Source organism: Rhincodon typus, unplaced genomic scaffold (assembly GCF_021869965.1).
Source record: "Rhincodon typus isolate 14 unplaced genomic scaffold, sRhiTyp1.1 hic_rhity00002831, whole genome shotgun sequence".
NCBI lineage: Eukaryota > Metazoa > Chordata > Chondrichthyes > Orectolobiformes > Rhincodontidae > Rhincodon > Rhincodon typus.
The window spans coordinates 1-24,819 of record NW_025968469.1 but is presented as its reverse complement, the minus strand read 5'-3'; the positions used below and the strand labels follow the sequence as shown (position 1 = coordinate 24,819).

The 24,819-nt window shown below is 44.4% G+C and overlaps 1 protein-coding gene across 1 annotated transcript; it reads right to left on the bottom strand.

Annotated features, from left to right (window-relative positions):
• Window positions 1-1,242: 1,242 nt before the first annotated feature.
• On the bottom strand, window positions 1,243-24,773 carry LOC109922375 (transportin-2). The gene is made up of 24 exons (XM_020522410.2): window positions 24,692-24,773; window positions 23,593-23,702; window positions 22,629-22,704; window positions 22,132-22,281; window positions 18,150-18,390; window positions 17,967-18,048; window positions 16,660-16,782; window positions 15,548-15,666; window positions 14,929-14,989; window positions 14,515-14,677; window positions 13,761-13,913; window positions 12,125-12,350; window positions 11,173-11,344; window positions 10,724-10,810; window positions 9,384-9,491; window positions 8,702-8,860; window positions 7,820-7,907; window positions 7,172-7,270; window positions 5,738-5,833; window positions 4,951-5,026; window positions 4,623-4,722; window positions 3,915-3,989; window positions 2,619-2,751; window positions 1,243-2,164 (listed from the first exon to the last, which is right to left on the bottom strand). The coding sequence occupies exons 2-23, from the start codon at window positions 23,689-23,691 to the stop codon at window positions 2,644-2,646; spliced, it is 2,661 nt and encodes an 886-aa protein (XP_020377999.1). The 5' UTR covers window positions 23,692-23,702; window positions 24,692-24,773; the 3' UTR covers window positions 1,243-2,164; window positions 2,619-2,643.
• Between the last annotated feature and the right edge of the window lie 46 nt (window positions 24,774-24,819).

The following is a 24,819-nucleotide window of genomic DNA, read 5'->3' as shown; positions in this document are numbered from 1 at the left end:
GGCAAGCAACAAAGAACTTTGTCAGCATGCTGCAGTGCGGATACAGGACGGATGGTAAACACGAGTAGTTGCCAACAGCCTCCTCATATTTCTCGTCCTTAACCATGTGCCAACAGCATAGGACGAGGAACAAGCCCTATACTATCATGCCCTTTTCACACTCAAGGGTCAACACTATCTGTAACCTCACCCAATACCTGCACGTCACTGTCACCACTGATATGGTCCACACAGCTCCTTGCCCCTTACACCTGACATACACATCACATGAACATCAGCAAGTGGACCTCCCCGCCACCGGAACAGCAATGACTGACACTATCATCTGAGATGCCAGAGGAATGACAGGCAGAACATTTCAACCTGAAAAGGAACTACATTTTCTCCACCCAAATCCAGGCTACTGCAACACACCGTGACAGAGGGCCACTGCATATGGTGAGGGTTTTTCCCCAGTCAAGGATAGAGTTGGGGTGAGGGCTCTTCCATCGTGAAGAACAGACTTAACACTCTCAGACAGAGATAAGAAACTGCAGGCCTCACATGGGGGCGGAAAGGGAAAGCGGCATGATGCCCAGTTTAGAAGTCAGTGAAGAGTCAGAGCAAAATATTTTCAGAATATTGATCCAGGTTTTCTATAGGTGCAGCTGAATTTCTCAAAATGTTTGAGTACAAAACAAAGAAAGAGAAAAAAAGGAGCAGTGGGCATGTGCGGAGAAAAAGGGTCATTGCAAGCAGCTACCAGCCAACAATCACTCCACATTCATTATCCCCTCCAGCTGGTTCTCAGGTTAAGCGAGCAGCCTACCTTCAGAGGGCAAACTCTGCATTAGGGCAAGTTGCCACAGGAACATCAAAACCACAGGAAGCTACTTCTTTTCAAAAGATAAAATAAAGTGGCACGCAGGCACATCCACAAGTGCGTTTGACATTAATTTTTGCTTAAGAATGGAAACAAATTGCCATAAGGTCCAAGAGAAAGAGCTCAATCTGGGAATATGAAATGCCAGCCAATCATAAGAAATATCCCTTCACCAGCCTTCAATCAAGAGCATCCAATTCACCACAGTTTCCAGCTACTTAACAGCAGTGCTTCTCCTGCCTGCCCCAATACTAGAACAACAGACTCAGGAGACTTAGGAAAAGGTCAACACTCCAGTGTCCGATGACACGTGCTGGTCAAGTTGTTCTGTTGCATGGAGCTAAACAACATCTTTTTTTTAAAAAAGTCACAAAAACAACTAAGTCTTTTTTTTTTATAAAAGGTTTGCTTTTTTTCTTTTTTAACACTTGCCATTTAGTTTACACATTTGCATTAAGGATATGGAGACGAGAAGATGCAGCAGCACATTATCACAAAACAAACCCAACAGTTCATAGTTCACCAGGGCATTGCCACAGAATGACAGTACAGACTTGCTTCATTACAGTATCAGGGTTACAGGCTTTCAGACCGGCCTCTCCTGTCCACTTCCGGCCTCGAGGGGAGCAGAGGGCTGAATGTCTCTCCACATTGTGACCCATTGGAAATGGTAGTGAAGCCTTGATCTACACACATTACGACTTATTATGTTCTATTCAGAGCTCACTAGACTATTACAGCTCACCTCCATGCAGTCTGGTTTTACACAGTGACTCTCTTGGATGACTGCTAGGCTATCTATGTGACAATACAAAGCTTGGTACGCTTTCTAGTTTTAATGTGTTAAAAAAATTTGTTTTCCTTTTAATTTTAAAAACATCTACTCAAACCACAGCACAAGCATCAGACTTGCAACGTCCCAAATTTAGATGTGGACAAGACTGCTTGAATCTAGCTGATTGTTAATCTTGTGGAATTCTTCACTAAGCTTGCCTATATTTAATTTTTTTCCTAAAATTCCCACACTTTACCCCCTCCCAAGTTGTTCAACTGAGAGATCTGACCCTCGAGAACTTTGGAATGTCCATGTGTAGTGGAAGATTCTCTTCAGACAGAAGGTGTGCAAGATCCCTCCGCTAATTAATCCAGTTTGCTCTGGTTTAGAGGCTCTATTCCCCCCTATATTTTCAGAGAAAGGGAGCTTGTTTTTGTCCCACCAGCTCCACCCTAACCCCCCAGTGACAGGGCAGTGCAACTCCAAGATGTGGATGATTTCCCAGTAGCCCTCCCAGCAACAGAAACCTGAAAGAGAGACAGACAGACAGAGACTTTAGTATTAATCCTGAGTATCTAACGAACCAATAAATAACATTAAAATAATCACATCGACCCCATGCAATCAACAAATCAGTCTTAAACTGCCACAGTTAGGCTGCTGGTTGTTCCTCCCCACTCCCCAGTGGCTGGAAGCTGTGCCTTGAAAACAGATCACAGCCAGGCACAGGGATTCCTTTCAGCACTGAGGTAAAAATGAAAAGGATGGGGAAAAACAACAATCTCCCCAACCCTCTGCCTACTTTGCACCTCTATTTTTTTTTTTTTAAAAGAAAGAAAGGAAAACAAAGGTTCTCCAGCCAAATACAAGGGCAAAGGAATCAGACAGCAGGAGCTTGGTTAGAGAGATGCTACATGTTGGGAAGGGGATTGATCAGTAATGTCTATCCTAACCGATGCGTTATGATCACAGAATGCCCACCTGACGTGGTATCCCTTAATCTCAGCTATACGCCATAGAATGCAGACAGCCTGTCCTTCAGAAGTGGTGGGAACTGCTCAGAAAACTGCTGCCAGTTCTCCTCACCAACCTGCTCCTTGAAGCCATGTAGGATCTGTAAGACACAGACAGAGTACATGGTTAGAAAGTAGCGAATAGAAAGCTCAGCATGGGTGACATGCCTTCTGGGTGGCAATACAAGCACCATCGATAGATAGCCTGTTTCCTAGATTAAAGGTGGAGTAAGTGAATTATCCAGGTAAACAGTCAGCCACCACAGCAGGGTCGATAGAGTGGAGCTGGAGGAACGCAACAAGTCAGGCGGCATCAGAGGAATAGGAGAGTCGATGTTTCGGATGAAGGGTGTCGGCCCAAAACATTGACTCTCCTACTCCGCTGATGCTGCCTGACCTGTTGCGTTCCTCCAGCTCCACTCTGTATTGACTCTTGACTCCAGCACGTGCAGTTCTTGCTATCCACAGCAGGGTTCCTGGTTCAATGCTAAGTCTGCTCTATGTGAGCTGCATTAGCCAGGGCAGTGGGAGGTGGCAGGTTCCTACTGCACCTGCGCCAGACAACAAGCCATTCATCCACATTGGAAGATTCAGCTGCTAGGATCTACACAACAGCTTGAATTAGTATACCTCTGCTGCAGTAAAAGCATCTGGTGCATATCAATGGAATTAAAATGGAGCCAATGACTCAATTAGTAGTGGCTAGGCGGAGGTGGAGGCAGAGATCAGCAAGAGGATTAGGCACGTTCAGCTCCAATTTAACAGAGTTACCAAGGCGGCGAACAGTGAGATAGAATGGTTAGGATTCCAGCTCATTCAATGTAATGTGGATCAAAGACTGCTGGAGAGATGGAGGCGTGCTTCAGGAACATGCAATTGAGGGAATGCTAGGAACTGGCAACATACACAGATTTATCACTTGGATGAATTTGAGCATTTCTCAGGGATGCTAAGATCCAGTCTTTAAAAAATGCCATACCAAATAGCGCAAGAGACACACTGACATGGGGAGAGTTAAAGTCTTTAATCTGGACCACGGAGCACCACATTCACTACTATAAAGAGCGAAAGGCAGGGTTCCTAGTCAGTTGTTGCGAGCAATGTCCTTATGCTGTGTATCCCACAGAAGAGCAACACATGGTCACAGCATCGTTCAAATAGACAGACTGCTATCTGGGGACCAACTGACTGCAGGGCTCAAGAGTTTTGGTTTGGGTGGAGTGGAAGGTGCAAAGAGGACATTGTCCACCTAATGAACACACACCTTGTAAAACATGTCACGTAGGTCATCCTTTGGGTTCACCCATGAAGCAACAGCATCACAGAAGAAAATGAAATCCTGCAAGAAACAAAATTATCATCAGTTTACAATTAGTTTGCAAACTATTTTCCCATAAGTGCAGTAAACATAATTACCTGGATGAGTGCAGTTGCAACACAAGAAGCTTGATGTCTTCCATGACAAAGCAGCACCCCGCCCACCTCCAACTTTATTCAATGTCCTTACCAACAACAGCATGCACTATTACCACGGTGTCTACAAAATGCACTTCAGTAGCTGACTAAGGCTTTCCCAACCCATAACCATAACCATCCAGAAGTACGTGGGCAACAGATGCATGGGAGCACCACCTGGTAGTTTCCCAAACTGAAACCATCCTAATTTGGAACTATAATCACTGTTCTATCATCATTCCCAAATCAAAATCCTGGAACTCTCTCCCTAACAATGAGGCTGTAACTACACATGGTTTAGTGATTCAAGGAAGCAGCTTACCATCACCTTCGAAAGTCAAATCATGGGCAGGCAATAAATATTGGCCCACACAGTGACACTGACATCGCATGCCAAAGGAAAAAATACAAAAGCCATCCACTGGTCCAACCAACGATCAGTCAGCTTGACACAAGGCAACTCAGCAGTGACCCAGGACAGTCTCTCAAATGGACAATGTAAAGAATATTTCCTTACCTGCACCACGCCACCTGGATTCACTCCAATCATCATACAGATCCCACGGAAGGCAGAATCTTTCTCTTCATTATCACGGATATTTCTCAGAGATGTGCACCTGGGAATTACAAAGCCATAGTAACCGTTAAATGCAGCAAAATCCAAATCTCCACTAGACTTGTGACTCATCAGGACCTGGGTTTCAGGAATGACTGGCTCTGGCAAAGCTTGTAAAAAGCAGAACAGCAGCGCACACACACAAGGTCAGAGCTCACACTTTCCCTCCAGACTGTAAATACAATGGTTACAAATGAAGATGGGAAGGAAAAAGGAAACATACACTCACCATGGTCTGATGAATTGCTGTAACATAGGTGCAACTTCCTGGGGACACACATAACCCAGACGGCCAATGGTAATAGCTGTGGGGAGGAGAGAGACAGAAAAATGAAAATGAAAATGAAATCAATGCAATTGCTACCATTGAGAGCTACCCCCAAAGCCAACATGCTCAGAATAGAAAAAAGTTCAACATTCTTTAGTTCAGGATTCAAATGTCTGCAATTTCTAGTCATCACAGCAGTGTGGCAAGACAGAACAGTAAACCATCCCAAAAGGCACTAGACTGACCTTCAATATTGAGTGAATCAACCCAATAGCAGAATAATTTCTAACAGACTATACAGTGCAGTGGCAGGAACATTTTCAGTTAGTTACCTATAAATGAGAAACGCACAGGGAACGAGTGGAATTTATAATTCCATGCCTGTCCCAAAACCCACATATCTCAAAGCCCTGTGCACCTGCCCAGAGTATTAGGAGACATAACAGATTTCAGCTGCTTCAGAATGTCCTCAGTATTGCTTTTTAGTCAGAGACTGGAATTAAATATCTGTCACGAGGCGAAGTATAGATAGTGAATATCTACATCATCTAGTGGTAACACTGCCTAGAATTTAAAGCGGGGCTATTTTCCAACCTGTCCTGCACTCAGACATCATTCCTTTGACATACAGCTCCTACACAGTTAGCAACTGTTTGACAGGGCTAAATCAGAAACAGTTTTTTGAAGTTAGGTAGTCACATGACTCCAAACAAAGCCAGCACAGAGCGCACTTCTATTTGTATCTTACCAGTGTTCTCAAGCAAAGTCTTAGGAGTGTTTGGTCTGTTAATGATTTCCACCAAGTTATTCAGAACCAGTGATACATATGGCTGCATCTCAGCACCTGTCAAGGCAGAAGATCAATATTTATTTTCCACTTGCACATTATTCCAGTAATTTCCCCACAGACAGGAAGACACCAAGATGCTTCACGTGAATATTATCAAACATGTCGTCTTCACCATTTCCAAAACGAAGTTTGATACCCATCCACAACAAGAAGGTGGTGGCGAGCTACCTCGAACTGCTGCAGCCCATGGGGTTCAAGGACCTCCGTGTTGCTAGGAAGGAAGTTCCAGTATTGTGTGTACGTTGTAAGAGACACCACACTACCATTGTGCAATGGAGGAAGGAGTGAATATGAAAATAGTGGACAGGGTACTAGTTAACAGACTGCTTTGCTCTGGATGGTGTCAAGCTTCTGGCATATTGTTGGAGCTGCACCCATCCAGGGACAGAGAGAGCATTCCAAAATACTCCTGACATATACCTTGCAGATGGTGGACAGGAAGTGAGCCACTCTGCAGTATCTCAAGCCTCCAAAAATTGCTCTTGTAAATCGTATTTATATAGTTGGTCCAGTTCAGTTACTGGTTACACCCTGGTAATCCCCAGAATATTCAGTTTTATTTAAGTTCAAATTTTAAGGGCAGTGGAAATGAATTCAAATCAACTATATAGTTCATCTGAAAGTTCCATTGTTCTCAAAACAAAATGTTGGGGAAACTCAGTAGGTAGCATCAATTAAGACTGAAACACAGCAGCTTTCTACAACATCTTCAATAGGTCAATTTTCAATTACTACTATTTCTCTCCCATAAATGATGTGTAAACTGCAGCTCAAAACTGCTGGGGAATTCTGGTTTTGGGTTCTCCTTGCATCAAGAAACACCTTATCTCACTGGAACAGAGATTAGACTTCATATCATGTCTCTAATTTGGTTAGACACTTTTTTTTAACCAACCTGCCCAAACAGATAGTTTTAATCAATCTGATAAACTTCTAGAGCAGGTAGAACACAGAATCCCTACAGTGTGGAAACAGGTGATTTGGCCCAACAAGTCCAACCCGCCCCTCCAAACAGCACCTACCCAGATCCATCCCCTACCCATCCCTGTAACCTTGCACGTCCCATGTCTAATCAACTTAACTTAGACACCCCTGGACACTACAGGCAATTTTTCATGGCCAATGCACCTAACATGCACACCTTTGGATTGTGGGAGGAAGCCTACACAGACACAGGGAGAACATGCAAACTCCACACAGAGACATGAACCCAAGCCTTCTAAGCCCAGAGGTAGGGACACTACCACTGCACCACAAGTGCTCCTCAAAGTAGATCATATTATAAAATAGATTCAGCCAATACTTCACACTTCATGAAAAGCAAGAACTTACCCATCTGCATGCAAATCTCCCCAATCGCCCAGGTGGCATTATTGCACACAGAAATAAATTCCGGGTTCAGGTTGGTTCCCAAGATTGGCATGAACTCAGCTAAGGTGAAGACAAAAGGAAGAAATCAGGGTCTCAAATTAAGCAGATTCACATCATTTCACCAACAGGATAATGGTTCACTTGACCCTACTTTCTAAAGGTGCATTACCTTCCCCACGACACAGGTCATTCTGAATCCAGGTGGGAGGCTCCAGTTTTTAAAAGAGGACAGTTGGTACAGGAGCAGTTTAAGAAATGCCAATGGCAAAGGAAACAGTGGGGTAGCTGCCAACCAGAGGCTGCACATCCATCATTCAGGGAGGGATGGTAACTCCGTCGGTCCGTCATCGCAGAAAAAGCACAGCAAGAGAACATGAAAGGACTTGTGGAGCAGACAGTACAAATATTTGAGCCACATTTTAGGAATGTGTAACCTTTCATTTCCAGAGCATCAAAATTACCGCCAACACTCAGGAGTTTCCCCCAACATTCATCCCCTAACCCCATGCCAGTTGCAGGAGGGAAGTAGCAGGACCTAACAGACAGTAAGAAACCAGCTCTGCACAAGAAGTCAGAGACACCCTGGCTATGTAATACCAAAGCACTCACCTATACACTGCTTGACATGCTGGAAACAAGCTTTGGTGAGATCTCCCAGAAGTGCAAACGAGCTCTGCCGAACCTCAGGCATTGTATCCTACAGGGAGGGAAACCCCAAATACAATTATCAAAACATCACACCAACATACAGTCAACACAACCCGCTGCCTCATGCAACAAGCCCAACTTCCCATAACATCAGGCGTCTCCTTCTGCTGCCTAATATCAAATTAACTGGGGAGTGAGCAACCAGGCCATGAGCACACAGTCCACAGGATCACTGTTCGGAACAGGTTAGAGGAAACCTGGAGCTGCTGTCGAATAATGACCCGTTTGGTTCTCAGCAGCAGGGCCTGGATCAGATTATGGTATTACCCAGTGATCTATTCACCCCCGTGCTGGTTCACAGCCACAACAGCAGTTCTACTCAATGCTCACTGAGAAACAGTAGAAGCACATTGACCTCTGGCAATGATTCAAGCACCAATTAAACACAATCAGCTGCATACCAACGGAGGTGCTCCCTTGCAGACAAGATGCTAAATCAAGACCCCTTCTATCCTGTCATGCAGTTGTAAGAAGATTCCATAAGTTAACGGAATGGGCGAAATCTCCTGACATCTGGGAGACAATTTACCCCCGACACTGCTCAAACAAGACAGAGTTGAGGCATGTATTGATGCCTTCAAGCTTCAATCTCATCCATGCTACAGTAGCACTGCTACATTCTCATGTACACAGGGAAGAATGGTTTTAAAGGGGGTAACCGCAATACATTCAGGAGAATGTTTGTTTAGCAAGGCTTTCTATTCACACTAGAGATTCTTCACAATGGATTCACTGTACACCAAAGACTAACAAGTCCTTTCTTCACGTTCCCTCTTCATTCACCTGCATACACTGGAAGAGAAGGGTCATGATATTGCTTCGAGCCACTAGCTGCTCCACGTGACCACCCAAACCCTCTGCCAAGCCACTTAGCAAGTCCAGAGCTACAATCATGAAGTCCTTGTCTGGAGCCTCGTACTGGTCTGGTTGCGTGTTGTACATCTGGAAACATCCAGATTAAAAAGGTTAATCAGTGAGATACAATGCTACAAAAGAGTCTTGTCATTTACATAACAGAGCATAGATGGTACATAACAATTACTGTGCCCACATAAAACCAGTCTACTGTATAACTCCAACAGGTGTCAGCATTTGACATTCCTACACAAGTTACTGTCACAGCTAACCTCCCAATGCCTCCTGTTTACAGTAAGCAAAGGAGCTAATCTGTTACAGCACCACATGAGAGAATTCAGTTTGATTCACATGTTTCTGGTCCCACCCATTCAGCAGACTCAGCTAATGAGTTACTCAGTATGGCCAAAAGATCGATACCAACAAACATCATTTTCCAACCCATCACCCCACATCTTTTCAAGTCTCCTACAGACCAAAAAAACCCAAAGTCTGAGGAGGAGACCAAAGAGCTTGGAGCCCAGGTCATTCTAATTCACCCAAAGTTCCCAAACTTCACAAGAGTATGTTTTCCAGATTCAAACTCCAGTTAAAAGGAAAAAGAACTTACCATGGCCTGGGCAAGTGTCTTCTGCACAAGTGTTACACAGCGCTGATAGACAGGCTCACAGTACGGGAGGAAGCCGCTCTGCAGTGCAGTGGCCACTGATGAGAGGCACTAAGGAAGAAGGAATAATGAATACCAACACCACGAAGGAGGTACAGCATGTCAGGAACAATAGTAAAAGGTCAGCAAGGAAACTATAACATCAAACATCAGACAGGCTACATTAGGGTCACATACTGGAATCAGACATTACAAGGAAATATGGGAGCCTCAACTAAGAGCAGAAACCATCAGAGCAACCTGAAATATTGACAAATAGCTTCTAGTGAACTACTACGACCCAAACGTCAGAGTGCTCTCACCTCTTGGACAGACGCCTGTGGAAGACAATGCCAAGGGCACCAGAGAGTGTATGTTGGCCCTCGTGGAGCAACTCCATACACTGAGAAGTGATTCTGGACAGAAATAAGCAGTAATCCCAGTTACTGCCCATTTCCAAGCTCACAGACACACCAGTGCAGAGATCAGCACAGACCCAGGATTTACAAGCACTTTCTGGCCAGTGGGGCTCAATAACAAACATAGCTATTCGGGAGCACAAACCGCACTAACATTTATTCCAAGTAGGTTGAGTGAGTCCATGGGAAGCTTAGTCAGCAGGACACAGGTGGTGGTCGGCAAATATTTTAAACAAAATGTTAGGACCCAGACTACCCAACCAGAATCCCTACTTTACAAAACCAGAGGGATAAGTTTCCAATAAAACTGAATTTGAGAGATTAGGGAGCAAGAGTAAAAGACAGGAATTAGTTGGAGAGCTCCTCCAAAGAAGGAAAGGTCACAGCTTCCTTCCATGCGGTAACCTCTGACTCTATGAACTGAAATACACGGGTTAGTGGGTGCAGGAATGGAAACAGAATAAAACCACAGCTCTGCCACTTTCTGTGGCAGAGATTTCCACAGCCTCACCACACTCTGGGAGAAGAAATTTCTCATCAGTCCTAATTGGCCTACCTCATGCCCTTAAACTGTGATCCCTGGTTCTGAACTCTCCAATCAATGGGAACATGTTCCCTGCATTTACTCTTAGAATTTTAACAGGTTTTTAGGCAATCCCCATTCATTCTTGTGAACCCCACTGAATACAGCCCTAACTGATCCATTGTCTCTTCATGCATCAGCCCTGCCATCCCAGGAATCAGTATGGTAAATCTTTGTTGCACTGCCTTCATAGCCAGAACATTCTTCCTTAGATAAGGAGATCAAAACTGCACACAACATTCCTAGTGTCACCTTCACAAACAGTAGTCTCTGGGGTACCAGAGAGTCTGACAGACACTCACCTCCAGCAGAGGAAAGAGATCCTTATCTTCATCCTTCAACTCATTCCATTTCTGAATGAGGGGAGGCATTAGTTTCTGGATGTATTCCTGAGAGTGCAGAGTGAACATTGTGCCATTAATGCTTGTACTGGCAACAGAACCAAGATATCTGAGCCTCTCCAATTCAGTAAAAACAGCACATTAATTACATACAGAAACCCAGTCGCGCAACACTGCCAACCACGTGCAGAATCCCAGCCTTTATAGATCACTTTTCACTCTTGCTGGCACACACACACACCCTCCAACCCCCCGCCCCCTACCCCCAACCCCATAAATCCAAATAAAACCATTGTTTGAATTCTGCTTTGGCCTTAGTTCCCCAGCGTGGAGTTTGAAATCTATGCACTGCACTTTGACCTCCACCATCTGACCCCCATCCCTTAATAAAATTCAGAGCTACTGCCTACTGGCTGATTGAGGTGATGTCCCACAGAGTCAGCCAATGTACCAATGGCATCGTACAGAATCAGCAGGTTCTTGTGCTGGTATTTCCCAAATGCAAAGACCAGCGTGTCAAGGATGTAGCTGAGATATGGGACCAGTTCAGTGCAGGCTTCCTCCTCTAACGTAGCAAACGCACTGCAGGGAGAAAAGGGAGAGTCAGGGTCACAAACAGCAGTCAGTAAGGCCAGACTGAAGGCATTTACAGGCACTCAAAACAGGAAAAGGAAAGCTGCTCCATGGTTGAAATCAGGTTCAAATGATAGTGTACCCCTCCCTCAGCTTCTAATAACCTTAGGGCTCTCCCCTCCACCACCCACCAGGGGTTACCCACTGCAGGCATCTCACACTGTAGTTTCCAGATGAAGTGAATATACAAATCATGCAGTGAAATCATTCATCACCAAGTCATGAACCCTGCAAAGTTGAGATTGAGAGATGTGCCCACAACCCAACCTTGCTGGTTCACCCTACTAGACCTCAGGCCAAATCTGGCCCATATACAAAACTATACAGTAACCAGGGCTCTTCAGTCTTCTTGCCCAAAAAGACACTGCAAATGTAGAACACAACATCTGGCACAGTTAAACAACCATGCTTCAGTCAGAACAGCCTTAAGGCACTCATGATCGTCACCAGGGTACAGTCACTCTCCAGCACCTCAGCAGCCAGACTACTCTGGCAGTGATCAGTCAGCTGATGCTCATACTTAGAAGAATCAGCAGATAACCAGTGGTGGATCCTTTGCTGCTCTGCCCCACTGCACAGGGAATGGTCCCTTTCTGTTCACTGTTTCAGTAGCAGGCTCTGTCCCTCCTGGTCAGGCAGCTATCAGCAGGACTGAGAACATCTTTACAGAGGTCTAGATGACCAATGGCTCTATACTATGTGTTGAGGAAGCAAGTTGGCTCAGCTCACCTGCACGCAGCCTCTTGCACTTTCTTGTTTCCGTCCAGGATTCTCTTCAGAAGTTCAGTCATCAGTGGTTTGAGATACTGGTCTGGTGGCTGGCTGACCACCCAATGCGCATAGCGACTGAGTGTCCAGCAGGCAATTGAGCGCACTAGTGCCTTCTTATCTGGCAGACACTGTATAAGGTGTGGGATCAACTCGGGGAGATAAGGGACCATCCCCTGCATACAACCTAGGGACAGAAAGGAAGCAGGATTACTAACAAGCCAACACAGAGGATGAGGGAGGTCCCTTTCCATAAGAACATTAGTAGTAGGAAACAGGAGCAGGTTGTTTGGTCTCTTGAGCCTGTTCGACCATTCAACAGAATCATGGCTGCTCCGACACTCATGTCCACTTGCCTCATAACCCTGAACTCCTCTATTGATCAAGAATCTATCCTCAGCCTTGGATATACACAAGGACTCTGCCTCCACAGCTCTCTTTGGCAGGGAGATGAAAATACTCTCAACTGTCCAAAGAAATTCCTCCTCATCTCAGTCTTAAATTGGAACCTTTTATTCTTATACTATGGTGTCTGGTCCTAGACTTTCCCAAATCCTCTCAATATTTACCCTGTCAAGCTCCTTAATAATCCTACTTGTTTCAATGAGTTCATCTTACATACTTCTGAACTCCAGTGAGTAGAGTTCCAACCTGCCTTTGCTTATATGACAAGGCCTCCACGCCAGGGATCATCCTAGTGACCTTCACTGAACTGCCTCCAATGAAATAATATCTTTCTACAAATAAGGGGACCAAAACTGCTCACCGATGTTGTCTCACCAGCCCCTTGCGCAGTTCCCTACTCTCCACATTTTGTCATTAATAACAGACTCTATGATGTTGGAGTAGCCAGAAATGGCTAGAGGGATGGGTGCAAGTTGATAACCAGTATGGGGTACATTGGACACTGTTTGTAGAGTGATATCAGGACTAGACCAGATTAAAATTAAAACGTTTGCGGCCTGTTTGGATTCCTGGACTGAAACAGGTCCTACACAGAACTAAAAGCTGTACATTTGGACCATTGGGGGAGAAAGTTGTTGAGCCTGGGTCCAACAGCAGCAGGCTTTTTTTTCTTTATTCATTCGTGGGATGAGGGTGTCGCTGGCCAGGCAGCATTTATTACCCATCCCTAATTGCCCAGGGGCAGTTAAGAGTCAACCACATTGCTGTGGGGCTGGAGTCACATGTAGGCCAGACCAGGCAAGGATGGCAGTTTCCTTCCCTAAAGGACATTAGTGAACCAGATGGGCTTTTCCGACAATTAACAATGGATTCATGGTCACCATTAGACTGTTAATTCCAGATATTTATTGAATTCAAATTCCACCATCTGCCATGGCGAGATTTGAACCCAGGTCCCCAGAACATTATCTGGGTCTCTGGATTAACAGTGCAGCGATAATACCACTAGGCCATTGTCATGTCAAGGGGAGGCAAAGTGTTATATGGCAGCACAAGGGCAATATGGAAGCAGCTGTCCAGAATGTAGGCACCCGATAGATTTGTATATTTCAGATAGTACGCCCCGAGAGAACTGTTCTCGCCCACAGTACAGCTTGGCTCCACTTGCCATCACTCAACTCCTCCCTCATACCTTCTGCAATTGCTCCCAGAACCAGGATCCCAGATTCTTTAATAACCCAATCTGGATGGAACAGCAACCCTTTCAGTAGCGGCAGGAGGTGAGGCAGAAGATCGTCCCGGAAAACATTAGCCAAGACATCCAGTGCAGCAGCCGAACATTTTCCTGTTAGGAAGACAGCAAAAAGAGTGGTGTTCACCTGATACGCAGCAGTTTACACACAGTGGTACATAACCAGCCCCGATTAGATGCAACCAACCAGAGCCACCCACAAGGTCAAACTACTTCATTGTCTACACTACTTCAAACAATACAGCAGGAGAACCCAAACAAGATGGCAGACTGGCCTTGAGCAAGTAATTTCAGACACACTGGCGGGGTCCCTCAGAAGAACCCATTCCCTTATCGATTCATGACTTGTACTGCAGCTGGTTATTGGGTTTAGAAACTTGCACAAATCCAAGGCTCTTTGCAGCTTTCTAGTTGAACTGCCTTTTCCCATTGACCTTTCTGCTTCTACAGGTGCTGTATGATTACAGGTCTCCAAAATGTCCCAAATCAGCCTGTTGGCCCAGTTCATTCAGTGACATTACAGGAGATGTGAGTGTGACTTCACCTGCCTGGCCTATCCAGCAGATGGGTCAAGAGGAAGGCATGCCAACTTGAGTGGGTACATCAGCAAGGATCAGGGACCTACACGGTCATTACAGCTTGGAGCTCTTGATACTTTGCCCAATAGGAAGGAAATCATCCTGCACAAACATACTCAGGTTCCAGTCGGAGAGCGTGTCATCATCATCGTCATCAAAATCCTCATCTTCCTCAGCAGCATCCTCTTCGTGCTGGAGTGTAACTGTGCGGGACTTATGAAAACGGGGTTTGATGTCCTGCTCACTATCTGGAACTGCTTCATCCTCTTCTACATCACCCTTTGTACACAACCACGAAGGAAAGAACAGGACCAATCAATAAATCAAACAAAATTCAGAGGGTGCTGTACAGACTTGGAATTCTATAAACGCAAGTCAAGGTTCTGCAGGAATCTCATACAATTAGCTTCAACCCATTCCTTACAAGCTCTGTGACTGGGTTTAGAATTGAAAAGGAGACAAACTATCCCACTGGCCAATCATCAGCTCCAACACAATTCAGAATTACTTTAACAGTTAACTGTTCCTACCTTTAGAAGTATGATGTCAATCTCAGAATATTTCATTCCATTCACTAAGATAGGAATCAATCTAAAAGTCAAAAATAAATTGTTCATTAACGAAAGAACACTTTACAAAGCATCACACAAAGATGCAGTATACTATCTGGTGATGAGCCACCTCATTCACAAGGTGAATCTCACTTCCTGCTGATATGGTACCACAAAATCTGTTTCACCTTGTCCACAACAGTAGAAGTAGACATTTCTTGTACAAAAAGAGAGCCTCAATACAGTAGCCAAACTATGAATCTGTGTAGCAGACTCCACGGATACAGTGGAGGCACTTTACACAAAATTAGATTTTCTGAAATAAATTACATTCTGTAGCATACAGTTGAAATCTGTTAGCACAATCAGCAGAAAGAACTTGAGGGGAACTGGAATTTGAATGGAGTCTTCCTCAATGCTCCTGGGTGTTTTCAACTCATTGATGGATATTCATCACCAATTAGTCAATAACTCCATCACTCTGCGGCTCAGGTAACTGGAGGGAAACTGGGTAGACTGTGGTATCTGTCTAACACTTGCTGTGCTCCGAAGGCAGTCCAAGCCCTCACTACGATCAATTCCAGTGGCTGGTCCTTACTGTATTAGGTGTCCTGACAATGCCTCCTTACAGATTGGTTGTTCAGCCAATGTCAACCAGAACTCGCATGCTTCTAATGCCACGTTTTCATCAGCGTCTTGCGTCCTCTGCAGCATATACTGAGTGTATGAGGAGATAAAACAGCAGGGAGTTAGAGAATTCCTCAGCGCGAGGGGCAAAAAGTCCACCCATTACTTTGAAACTATCCAGCAGCCCTACGCCATGTCCCAGGGCCTTTCAGAGAGCCAAGAGCCCCAACATCTACAGCAACCCAGAAAGTTAATTAACCTGCCTCCACCTCCCTCAGAAATGCTCCTGCAGCCAGTTTGGAATTGGAGCATACTCCAAAGTTGCCACCAGTGAGCAACTCGGATGGGTGGGGCTGTAGACCAAAATGGTTCAAGTCCACAAACAGTGACTACACACAGTATACCCTTCTGCATGGGGGAGGGAAATCCCATCCATACCTGACTGTGACCCCACCTGCAGGATATTCTAGACAGATATTGAAGGATGAAGCAAAATATTATAGATGTTGGAAATCAAACAAATAAATTGCTGGCTAGAGCTGGATGAAGGGCATGTATCCTAGCCTTAATTCAGGACAGACATCACACCGAGACACTGCTGCATTGTGTGGATACAACACCAGAAGAGAGTTCTGTTCTATCTAAGGTGCTTTCTTTGTGAAAAGTCTCAGTGCATCGGATATGTAACAACAACTAGGTTTTTCTGGCATCTTGGCCAATGCTTTTCTATTAAATAACACCATAAACACAGGCTGGCAGTCTCCTCATTTAAGGATTACATGTGCTCCAACAGGGACGACGCTTCTAAATAGCTTATTGATGCAGCATACTTAAAGTGTGGAAGTCAGCTAGACTTCTGGTTTACAAGGCAGGGTGATTCCACATGGGCTGAGGTTATCATAAAGGAACCCCCTTCTCAAACTCTTCTCTTGCCTGAGCTCTTAGGTTAAAATCAGGTCTCTCAGAAAGCAGCCCTATGGTCTGATAAGACTATAGCAACTTTATTTTTATCATACTGTACACTCAGTCAGACATGTACCGTTACATACCTGAACCGTCACAGTATACACAATACACACATACCTGGATTATACTGTGCATGTGTGGGATAAGACGATCTATCCGAACCTCTAGCAGCATCACCAGTGCCCGACACACATTCTTCCTCACCTCAGAATCGTCATCTGTCGCCAGTGCAAAGAGATGCTGCAGAAGGCAAGCAGGACGTTGAGTTTGGGCACTGCCTAATGAAGAGATTTCTATTCGAGGGATTTGTCACTGTTACTAGTCACTCCCAATGGCTGGCTAGCACTGGTTTCAGTTTAAGGTTCCCTTATATCCAATGAACTCACCCAGGCAGTTCACGTCAAAGTTCAGCAAGGACACTAACACAATTGACCTCTACACAAAGACAGGACCGTCTCTATGTATCAACGTGTTTCCCCAGTGTAGTCACCATTCCCAACAGTGATAATGTCATTGGATTAGTAACCCAAGGTCCCAGATGAACAGTGAAATTCAAACTCAATAAAATCTGAAATTAAAGCTGGTCTAACAGCAACCATGAGACCAATCTGGTTTAATAATGTTCTGTGGGAAAGAAATCCACCATCCTTACCTGGTCTGACCTACACGTGACTACAAACGTAGAGCAATGTGGTAACTCCTATCCCCCCTCTTAAATGGCGAGCAATCGTCCCAAATTCAAGAGTAATTAGGAACAGGTACTAAATGTGACCCTGCCAGCATCACCCACATCTCAAATTATTAAAAATAATCACAGGTCCTTCCATCACACTGAGAACTGAAAGCCAAAGAGACAGCTGTGATGCACATGCACCTTCTTTTAACATTCAATTAAAATAATTGAATTTTGACCCCAGTAAAATGTACCTTCCTTTTAATGACAGCAATGTCTGGAATAAATTTGCTGAAAGTAAACTCTTGCTACATCCTAATATTGCACAGTTCTCTCAGTCCGGTCATCAGATTACACCATTTTGGTCTGACCACACTACAGCAGCATATTGACCAAACAGATTTCCTTCTGATTCTAAGCTGAGTGCCCGAAGACACTTTGTCAGAAAGCAATACCACCACTCAACCACTCAATAGGGTCTTTCAGACTGACATAAAAAAATCTCAGGTACAATCGTCTCAGAGAACAAAGTCTGCACTTTGAGGTCCCACTATACATGCCATTGGGCATAGGGAGAGTCAGCTCTATTCATACATACTTCTTAGTTGGATGCTTTTGATAGCAACCATGAGCAAGATCCCAACTGTCTCGAAATCAGGGGCTGCCATTTCTGCACATGCTAGAAGGAGAAATGCGAGTACATATAATTGATTGAGACAATGATTCATTATCTATTACACAAATATCATACCTCAATGAAGGTATCGACATTGTCCATCAGTGCCTGAGCCCTTCCGATGATGAACTGATTCACACAAGCGATTGCATGGGACCTGAGAGAAAAAGAGGTAGGCATTTGAGTCGTGACCCCCTGCTGCTCCAGGTCATTTCCCCCTTTGTCACAGTTCAGCAACAGGATGCAACAAACTCCTACCTGATTTTAGGACTACAGTGTTTGAAAAACTGCAGGAACTTGGGAATCATGATGTTGAGGGGTCTGTTCAGGGCATCACTATCCAGCATCTCTGATGAATCCTCACAAATCTTCTGCAAAGCTCCAAAGGCTCCCTCACATGTATTATAGTCCTCAGAATTGAGTAGGTTACAGAGTTGAGGCAGGAGCTCTGGCCAAGCTTGGAGCTCTCCCTTTGAAGCAATGGTAGTAATCAAAATACCTGCAGAAACCAGACTATAAAGGTCAGGCATTTTAACAGATCAATGATTCTGGCAAGGATCATACACACTATAGACCCGAGTGTGTGGAAGGCAGGTGGGGGAAGAGAAACAATTGCTGATCAGAGCACTTAAACCCACAACTATATTCCAGATCACTGATAGCTTATTATGAACCCCAAAACATGACTGAACTAAAAGAAAACATTTGGACTCCAGACATGGGCAGAATTACAACATGCAACCAACTGCATCAAAATTCCAATGCTTCAACAGGGACATGCAATGATTAAAGCATCACTCAGATATCTACATCTTATTCTCCTGTAGCTCTCCATTGGGAGTCCATTAGAACCAAGACTCTGTAGCAGATTACAGCCCTCAAGTTTGAAGATTGTACAGATGGAATTGGTGCGACAGGGCAAGTACATTGTTGTAAAAGCTTTCACAAGGCAAAAGTACAGCCCATGACTTTTGAACCAATTACCGAACTTTAGAATTAAACTTAATCCTACAACATTCCGATTGCATGAGGACACAGACCCTGAAAATATATTGCCAGGCACTCTTTTTGGGGCAAAGGTGGGTCTACAAGTCTTGTGCCTCACTAATTGGAAACAAATTAAAATTGGAGCAAGTGCTAAAATTTGAACAACGTCAGAAGGTTTTCAACTGCTTGATGAACCATCGATCATTCACAGGAAGAAAGCGCTGTGCAAGATAAGAAGGAACTTTGCTGATGGTTACAACTGTTATGCTGTCATTTACTGGGAAGTTCTCAATTCAACTACAAGCTCTACTCTAGTTAAGAATGCAACTTAACCAAGTTTATTAATAAAGTAAAAGCTTACTGCATAATTCCTGCTTACACAGTTACTGTTTGCACAGTTCATGTTGCATATACCAAAAGGGATCACGCAAGTGCAAGCACCAGCATATGCAAACATTCATCTGATGTTTGATAGACATGTCAAGTCAGACTTAGTTTCAACAAGACTTCGCATTTTGAGATAGTATAAAATAAGTTTAAATTGTAGATCTTGCACCTACTTTTAACAGAATGATAAGCTCAAATAACAAAAACAGAAATCAAATAATGCCATTGCTCATTTCAGAAGTTTTGAATTGGATATTAAGCTGCCAGAGCTTTCTACGGTTGACTTGAAAGCTGCTAAGTACTTGCAAGAAACATTATTCATATTGTAGGCTGGATTTGCTTTCCATTAATTCAAGAAATGCTTCAACATCAAGGTGTTAATTTTACTTGAACATAGTGCACTTCAACAAGCAGAAGTCAGTTATTTCTGACTGAAATACATGAATAAATGTGTTAAAAATTGGCAAGTTTCAAAACCAGCATTAAATTGGATAATGGTTACCGCGCTTCAACAAGTGATCCTGTGAGCTTTAGATCACTTATGACTGCACTGGTTTCTATTAGTCCAAGTGTTCCATGCCAGGCTTTGAACCCAAGTTGCAAACTAAACTTTTGAGAGGGCATAACCTGCCAATTCAAAGAGTCACTTTTCCCCTTCAAATATAAAGAAGTAGGCCACTTGGCACTTCAAGCCTGCTCTGCCATTCAGTAAGTTCACAGGTGATCCGAGTATCTGACTTTAACTTCAACCCTACATTTCTAAGGACTTCCCCCCTGTAGCCCTGATAATATAAAATCTATCTGCTGCAGGTACAGTGTCCAGTGCTCCAGCCCTGTATAACTGAAGCGTACCCTTGTATTCACTCCCCTTACAAAACAAAACTATTAGCTTTCCCAATTGTTTGCTGTACCTCTTGCAACTCATGCATTAGAGCTCTAAGATCTTTGCAGGCCTCTTACCATTTACAGGGCTTTTATTTTTGCAATATATACAATTTCAAGTTGTTTCACATTATGTCATTTGCCAGATCTTTGCCCACTCAAACTATCTATCCCCTTGTAGGGTCCTCGTGTCTGCTTCAAAACTCACTTCCCAGTCTGTGTGTCACCTGCAAATTTAGCTACTGTAGCTCTGGTCTTTTCAAAATAATTCATATGAATTATTCTGAAAAGAGTTGAGGACCCAGGACTGATCCACCACTCATGAAATCCTGTCAGACAGGAAAAGATCTATTTATCCGTTCTCTGGTGTTAGCGAGCCAATCTTCTATCCACACCAATATGTTACTCCCTACACTACGAGCTCTTAATTTACGCAATAACTTTTGTGGTACTTTACCAAATGCCACAATAAGTACAATACATCCACTGATTCACCTTTACCATTACGCAAGTAACTTGCTCAAATAACTCCAATAAGTTAGTTAAACAAGATTTCCCTCCGATGAAACCATACTGGCTCTGCCTTAAACTTATCGAAGCAACCTGTAATAGCATCTTTAATAAAAGCCTCCAATATTTTCCCTTTGACAGAACTTTAGCTAACGTGGCGTGCTGTTTCTTTTCTGCTTCCCTTTTTTTGAATGAGTTTTATTAATTTTCTAAACTAAAAGGACTTTCCTGTATGTAACAAGTTTCTGAAAGTTAAAACCAACTCAACTATCTCACTAGCTAATTAAAACAAAGAACTGCAGATACAAGAGATCTAAAACAACAAAAAAAAATAACTGGGGAAAATCAGGTCTGGCAGCATCTATCAAGTAAAAAAAACAGTTAACATTCAGTGTCCAGTGACCCTTTTTCAGAACCCGCAACTTACTCACTACTTCTTTTAAGGCAATAGAACGAAACCCATCAGGATCCAGGAACTTGTCAACTCCCTGTTCCAACATTTTACTCAGTAATTGCAATTTTCCCATTGTCCACCCTCCCTTTCAATCCCTATTTATTGTCAGAATCATAGAATCCCTACAGTGTGGAAACAGGCCATTCGGCCCATTAAGTCCACACTGACCCTCCGAAGAGCATCTCATCCAGACCCCTTACCTATCCCTATAACCCTGCATTTCCTATGACTAATCCACCTAACCTGCATATCTTTGGACTGTGGAAGGAAACCAGAGCACCGAGAGGAAACCCACACAGACACAGGGAGAATGTGCAAACTCCACACAGTCACCCTAGGTGGAATCAAAGCCAGGTCCCTGGCACTTTGAGGCAGCAGTGCTGACCACTGAGCCACAGTACCACATCTTTGCTGGTAAACCCACATCTGCCATCTCTTTCTTTGTTCGTGTTTTCTTTAACATGCTTGAAGAAACTTTTCCTGTCTGCTTTTATACTTTTGACTAACTTACTCACTATTTTTCCATATTCTGTCCAATCTTTTGGTTTGCCACTCATCTTTGCACACTTATATGACTTTTCTTTGAATTTGATACAGACTTCAGCTAGCCATGGATAGTGGGTCCAAGCCTTAGAAGTTCTGTTATTTGTTGGAATGTCTCTACTATGCACTTTCTGGAATATTCCCTGCACATGCCACTGTGTTGCTACTGACCAATTCCTCAACCCAAATTGCTGGATCATGTTCACGCCCTCATTTAAATTAAAAACTGGTCTTGCACAAAAGTGGGAGTGGACCAGGCAGACACACCATGCCCTCCAACAGGATGGCCTTCAACCACATTCATGCAGAGTCACTGAAAATATTGCAAAGAGGCCACTGCCAGAACACTAACAAAGGATTTCTCATTTGACTATACAGATTGTGGGGTTAAGCAGGATTTTCAGTTAACTCCTGACAGAACAGCAGATCCCTCAAAGCAGCGATTCAGAGAAACCAGTATCTGGTTAGTTCAGTTACCTATGGTTGCTCTGATGAGTGGAGAGGCATCTCCAATATTATTCAAACACTCCTGCTTGATAAAGTCAGCAACCCCCTGTGGGAAACTCTGGTAGTGAGCCTTGACATTGTTCTTGAGAATGAGGCCACTGAGGGACCGTGTAGGTTCATCTAAAGATGGAGAAACAACATGATGTTACTGGAATGATCCCACATCGTAAATACCAGCATGACAAGTGGCACATTCAGGGTGCCTTAACTAGCACGTTACATCGGGTACAGTCATAGCAATAGGCCTTTTGTCCCATCCAGTCAACAGTGAGCCTTTGGAAACACCAACAGGTGGTAATGTCATGAGGGAGCACACCTTACTGTATAAAAAATTACAGCTGGCAGGCAGCATCCACCTTGCATGATGCCACACCTCATGTGGATGAACCAGTGTTCCACCAGGAGGTTGGCAAAGTGGAAACGTACATGTCTTTTCAAACAAAATAGGGAACTGAAATGAACGGCACCTTCAGATTTCAGTCTGGTCAGGACAAAGATCAGGTAGTTGTTGAAGTCTGGATACTGATTCAGCTGCTCCAATTTCTGGAAATGAAGTTTAGGATAATAAAGCAACGTAATACTAAAATTCTCACCCGACAAACTAAAGAGGTGATAACAAACAAAAGCAACCAAACTCAATCATTATCCACTCCCTGCACTACAGTAGACAGGGGATAGCGAGCAAGACAAAAAACATACAGCTACAAATAACTGACCCTAGAGGCAAATTCTGAATGGGGAATATTGCCCACATATTCTTGTGGCACTAGAGTAGATTTCTCTTCTCTCCCCTCCACTCCGCCTCCCCCCAGCCCCTCATTCTTCCAAGGGATGTTGGGGTTGCTGGCATTTATGATCCATCTTTATATTTCAGATGGACTTCATCTTCCAGATTTATTTGGATTTAAGTCCCACCAGCTGCTGAAATAGAATTTAGACCCATGTCCACAGAGCATTAGCCTGAGCCTCTGGATTACTAGTTTACCCTAGGAGCAATATCCTGGGAATTACCATTACCAGAAAATGAACTGGACCAGGCATATCAAAACTGAGGCTGCAAGAACAGGTCAGGGGCTGCGTGAGTGACTCCCCAAAGCCTGCCCACCATCTTCAATGAAACGAGCAGGATACTCTCTAGTGACCTGGATGGTTGCAGTTCCAACAACACAAACTCAGGATCATCAGGACAAAAGCGCCCAATTCGTGGTTGAACACCAAATAATCAACATCCAATGCCTCCACTAAAAATGTATAATGTGCATCAAGTATTAGACAGTAATTTCCCCAATGATTATTCAACTTCATCTGTCAAATTTTTAACTATCATTGAGAAGGTCAAAGATAGCATGACCAAAAGTGGAGGTGAAAGCAAGTGAAAATTAGGACTATACAGATAGCTGAGCAGTTTGAATCTTCGAATAGACAGGATACTTGTTGCACTGCACGCTGTGTTGCAGTGTCTGGTGACTGAGAGTCTTTGAGCAGCTGAAGAACTTGCTGAAGACCCTGCTCATCGGGCTGCCACTCCATCACGAATAATCCTGCAAAGACAAGGAAGTTACTGAGAGACGGTCACAAGAAATGAGGATGGGCTAATTCACCTCACCAGGTCAGCCACAATGTAGACACCTCACCTACACTTTCACCTTTTGCAACAGTCACACCACCATCCCTGTATTATGCCACCCCGCCTGCATTCCCCTTCTCCTCCCCCTGAATGCCTCATTCTGATCTGAAACAGCAGCACTATCAGCACAACAGATCCCTACAAAAGGATGAGTGTTCACTGTTGCACTGAGTGGGATTAGATTGAGCAGCCTCAATTAATATTGAGAAACTCCAGCCATTTTGACCCAACAATCCTTAGCAATGCCTTCCACATCAGTGCTGTCAAAAACATGGACATCATGAATGCTCCACGATCCTTCATCAAGCACCAGAATGTCTGTTCGTTAGCAAGGTTTGGTCAACACCAGCACACTGTCAGGAAATGCTGAGCGCGAGTTCTCAAAGCCCAAGAATGTGGTCATTTGAAGCACAAACAGCCACAAATGCCCAGACCCACAGCACAATATTGGTCAGGAGATACCAGCCATTACAATAGAGTCCTGAGAAGAAGGATCAGACAGACTGAACCCAGGGATTTCATGTCTAATGTAACAAGGTTTGATCCCCACGAGGTAAATACCTTACCTCAGAGACAGAGAGCCCCAGGAATAGGGTTTAACTACAGATAAAGCGTGTTCAACCATTCTAACAAACCGCCCCTCTCCCCCATAAACACACACAAACACCCTCCACCTCTCACCACCAGCGGCCGATCCAAGGATGGAGGCCTCGGCCTGGGGCCTGTACTCGGGCTCCGTCACCGCGGCTGGAACCGGGCCGGGCCAGGCCAGAGCACAGGCCGCAGCCTCGGGCTGGCGGAGGAGCTGAACCCCATTCCCCGAGCCGGCGGAGGAGCTGAACCCCATTCCCCGAGCCTCGGGCTCTTCTCCTCCTGCCTCCCCAGCGCCGCTCGCTCACTCACCAGCCGCAGGCCAAAGCCCCGGCGTCCTCGGGCGGTCCCTCCCCACAATGGGCTCCTCACGGCCGCCGCCGCTGCCTTTACTCCGCCCCCTTCCCCCTGTCCCCGCCCAGAGCCCGCCAGACCCACCC

What these genes read in the sequence shown, in the direction of transcription:
- LOC109922375 (XM_020522410.2), bottom strand. Translation starts at nt 23,691, where the DNA reads ATGGAGTGGCAGCCCGATGAGCAGGGTCTTCAGCAAGTTCTTCAGCTG. An exon ending in CACTGTAGTCCTAAAATCAG is followed by an intron (nt 18,049 to 18,149) that starts GTAGGAGTTTGT and finishes TTTTTCTCTCAG; the next exon opens with GTCCCATGCAATCGCTTGTG. An exon ending in GACTTTGCTTGAGAACACTG is followed by an intron (nt 5,027 to 5,737) that starts GTAAGATACAAA and finishes TCCTCCCCACAG; the next exon opens with CTATTACCATTGGCCGTCTG.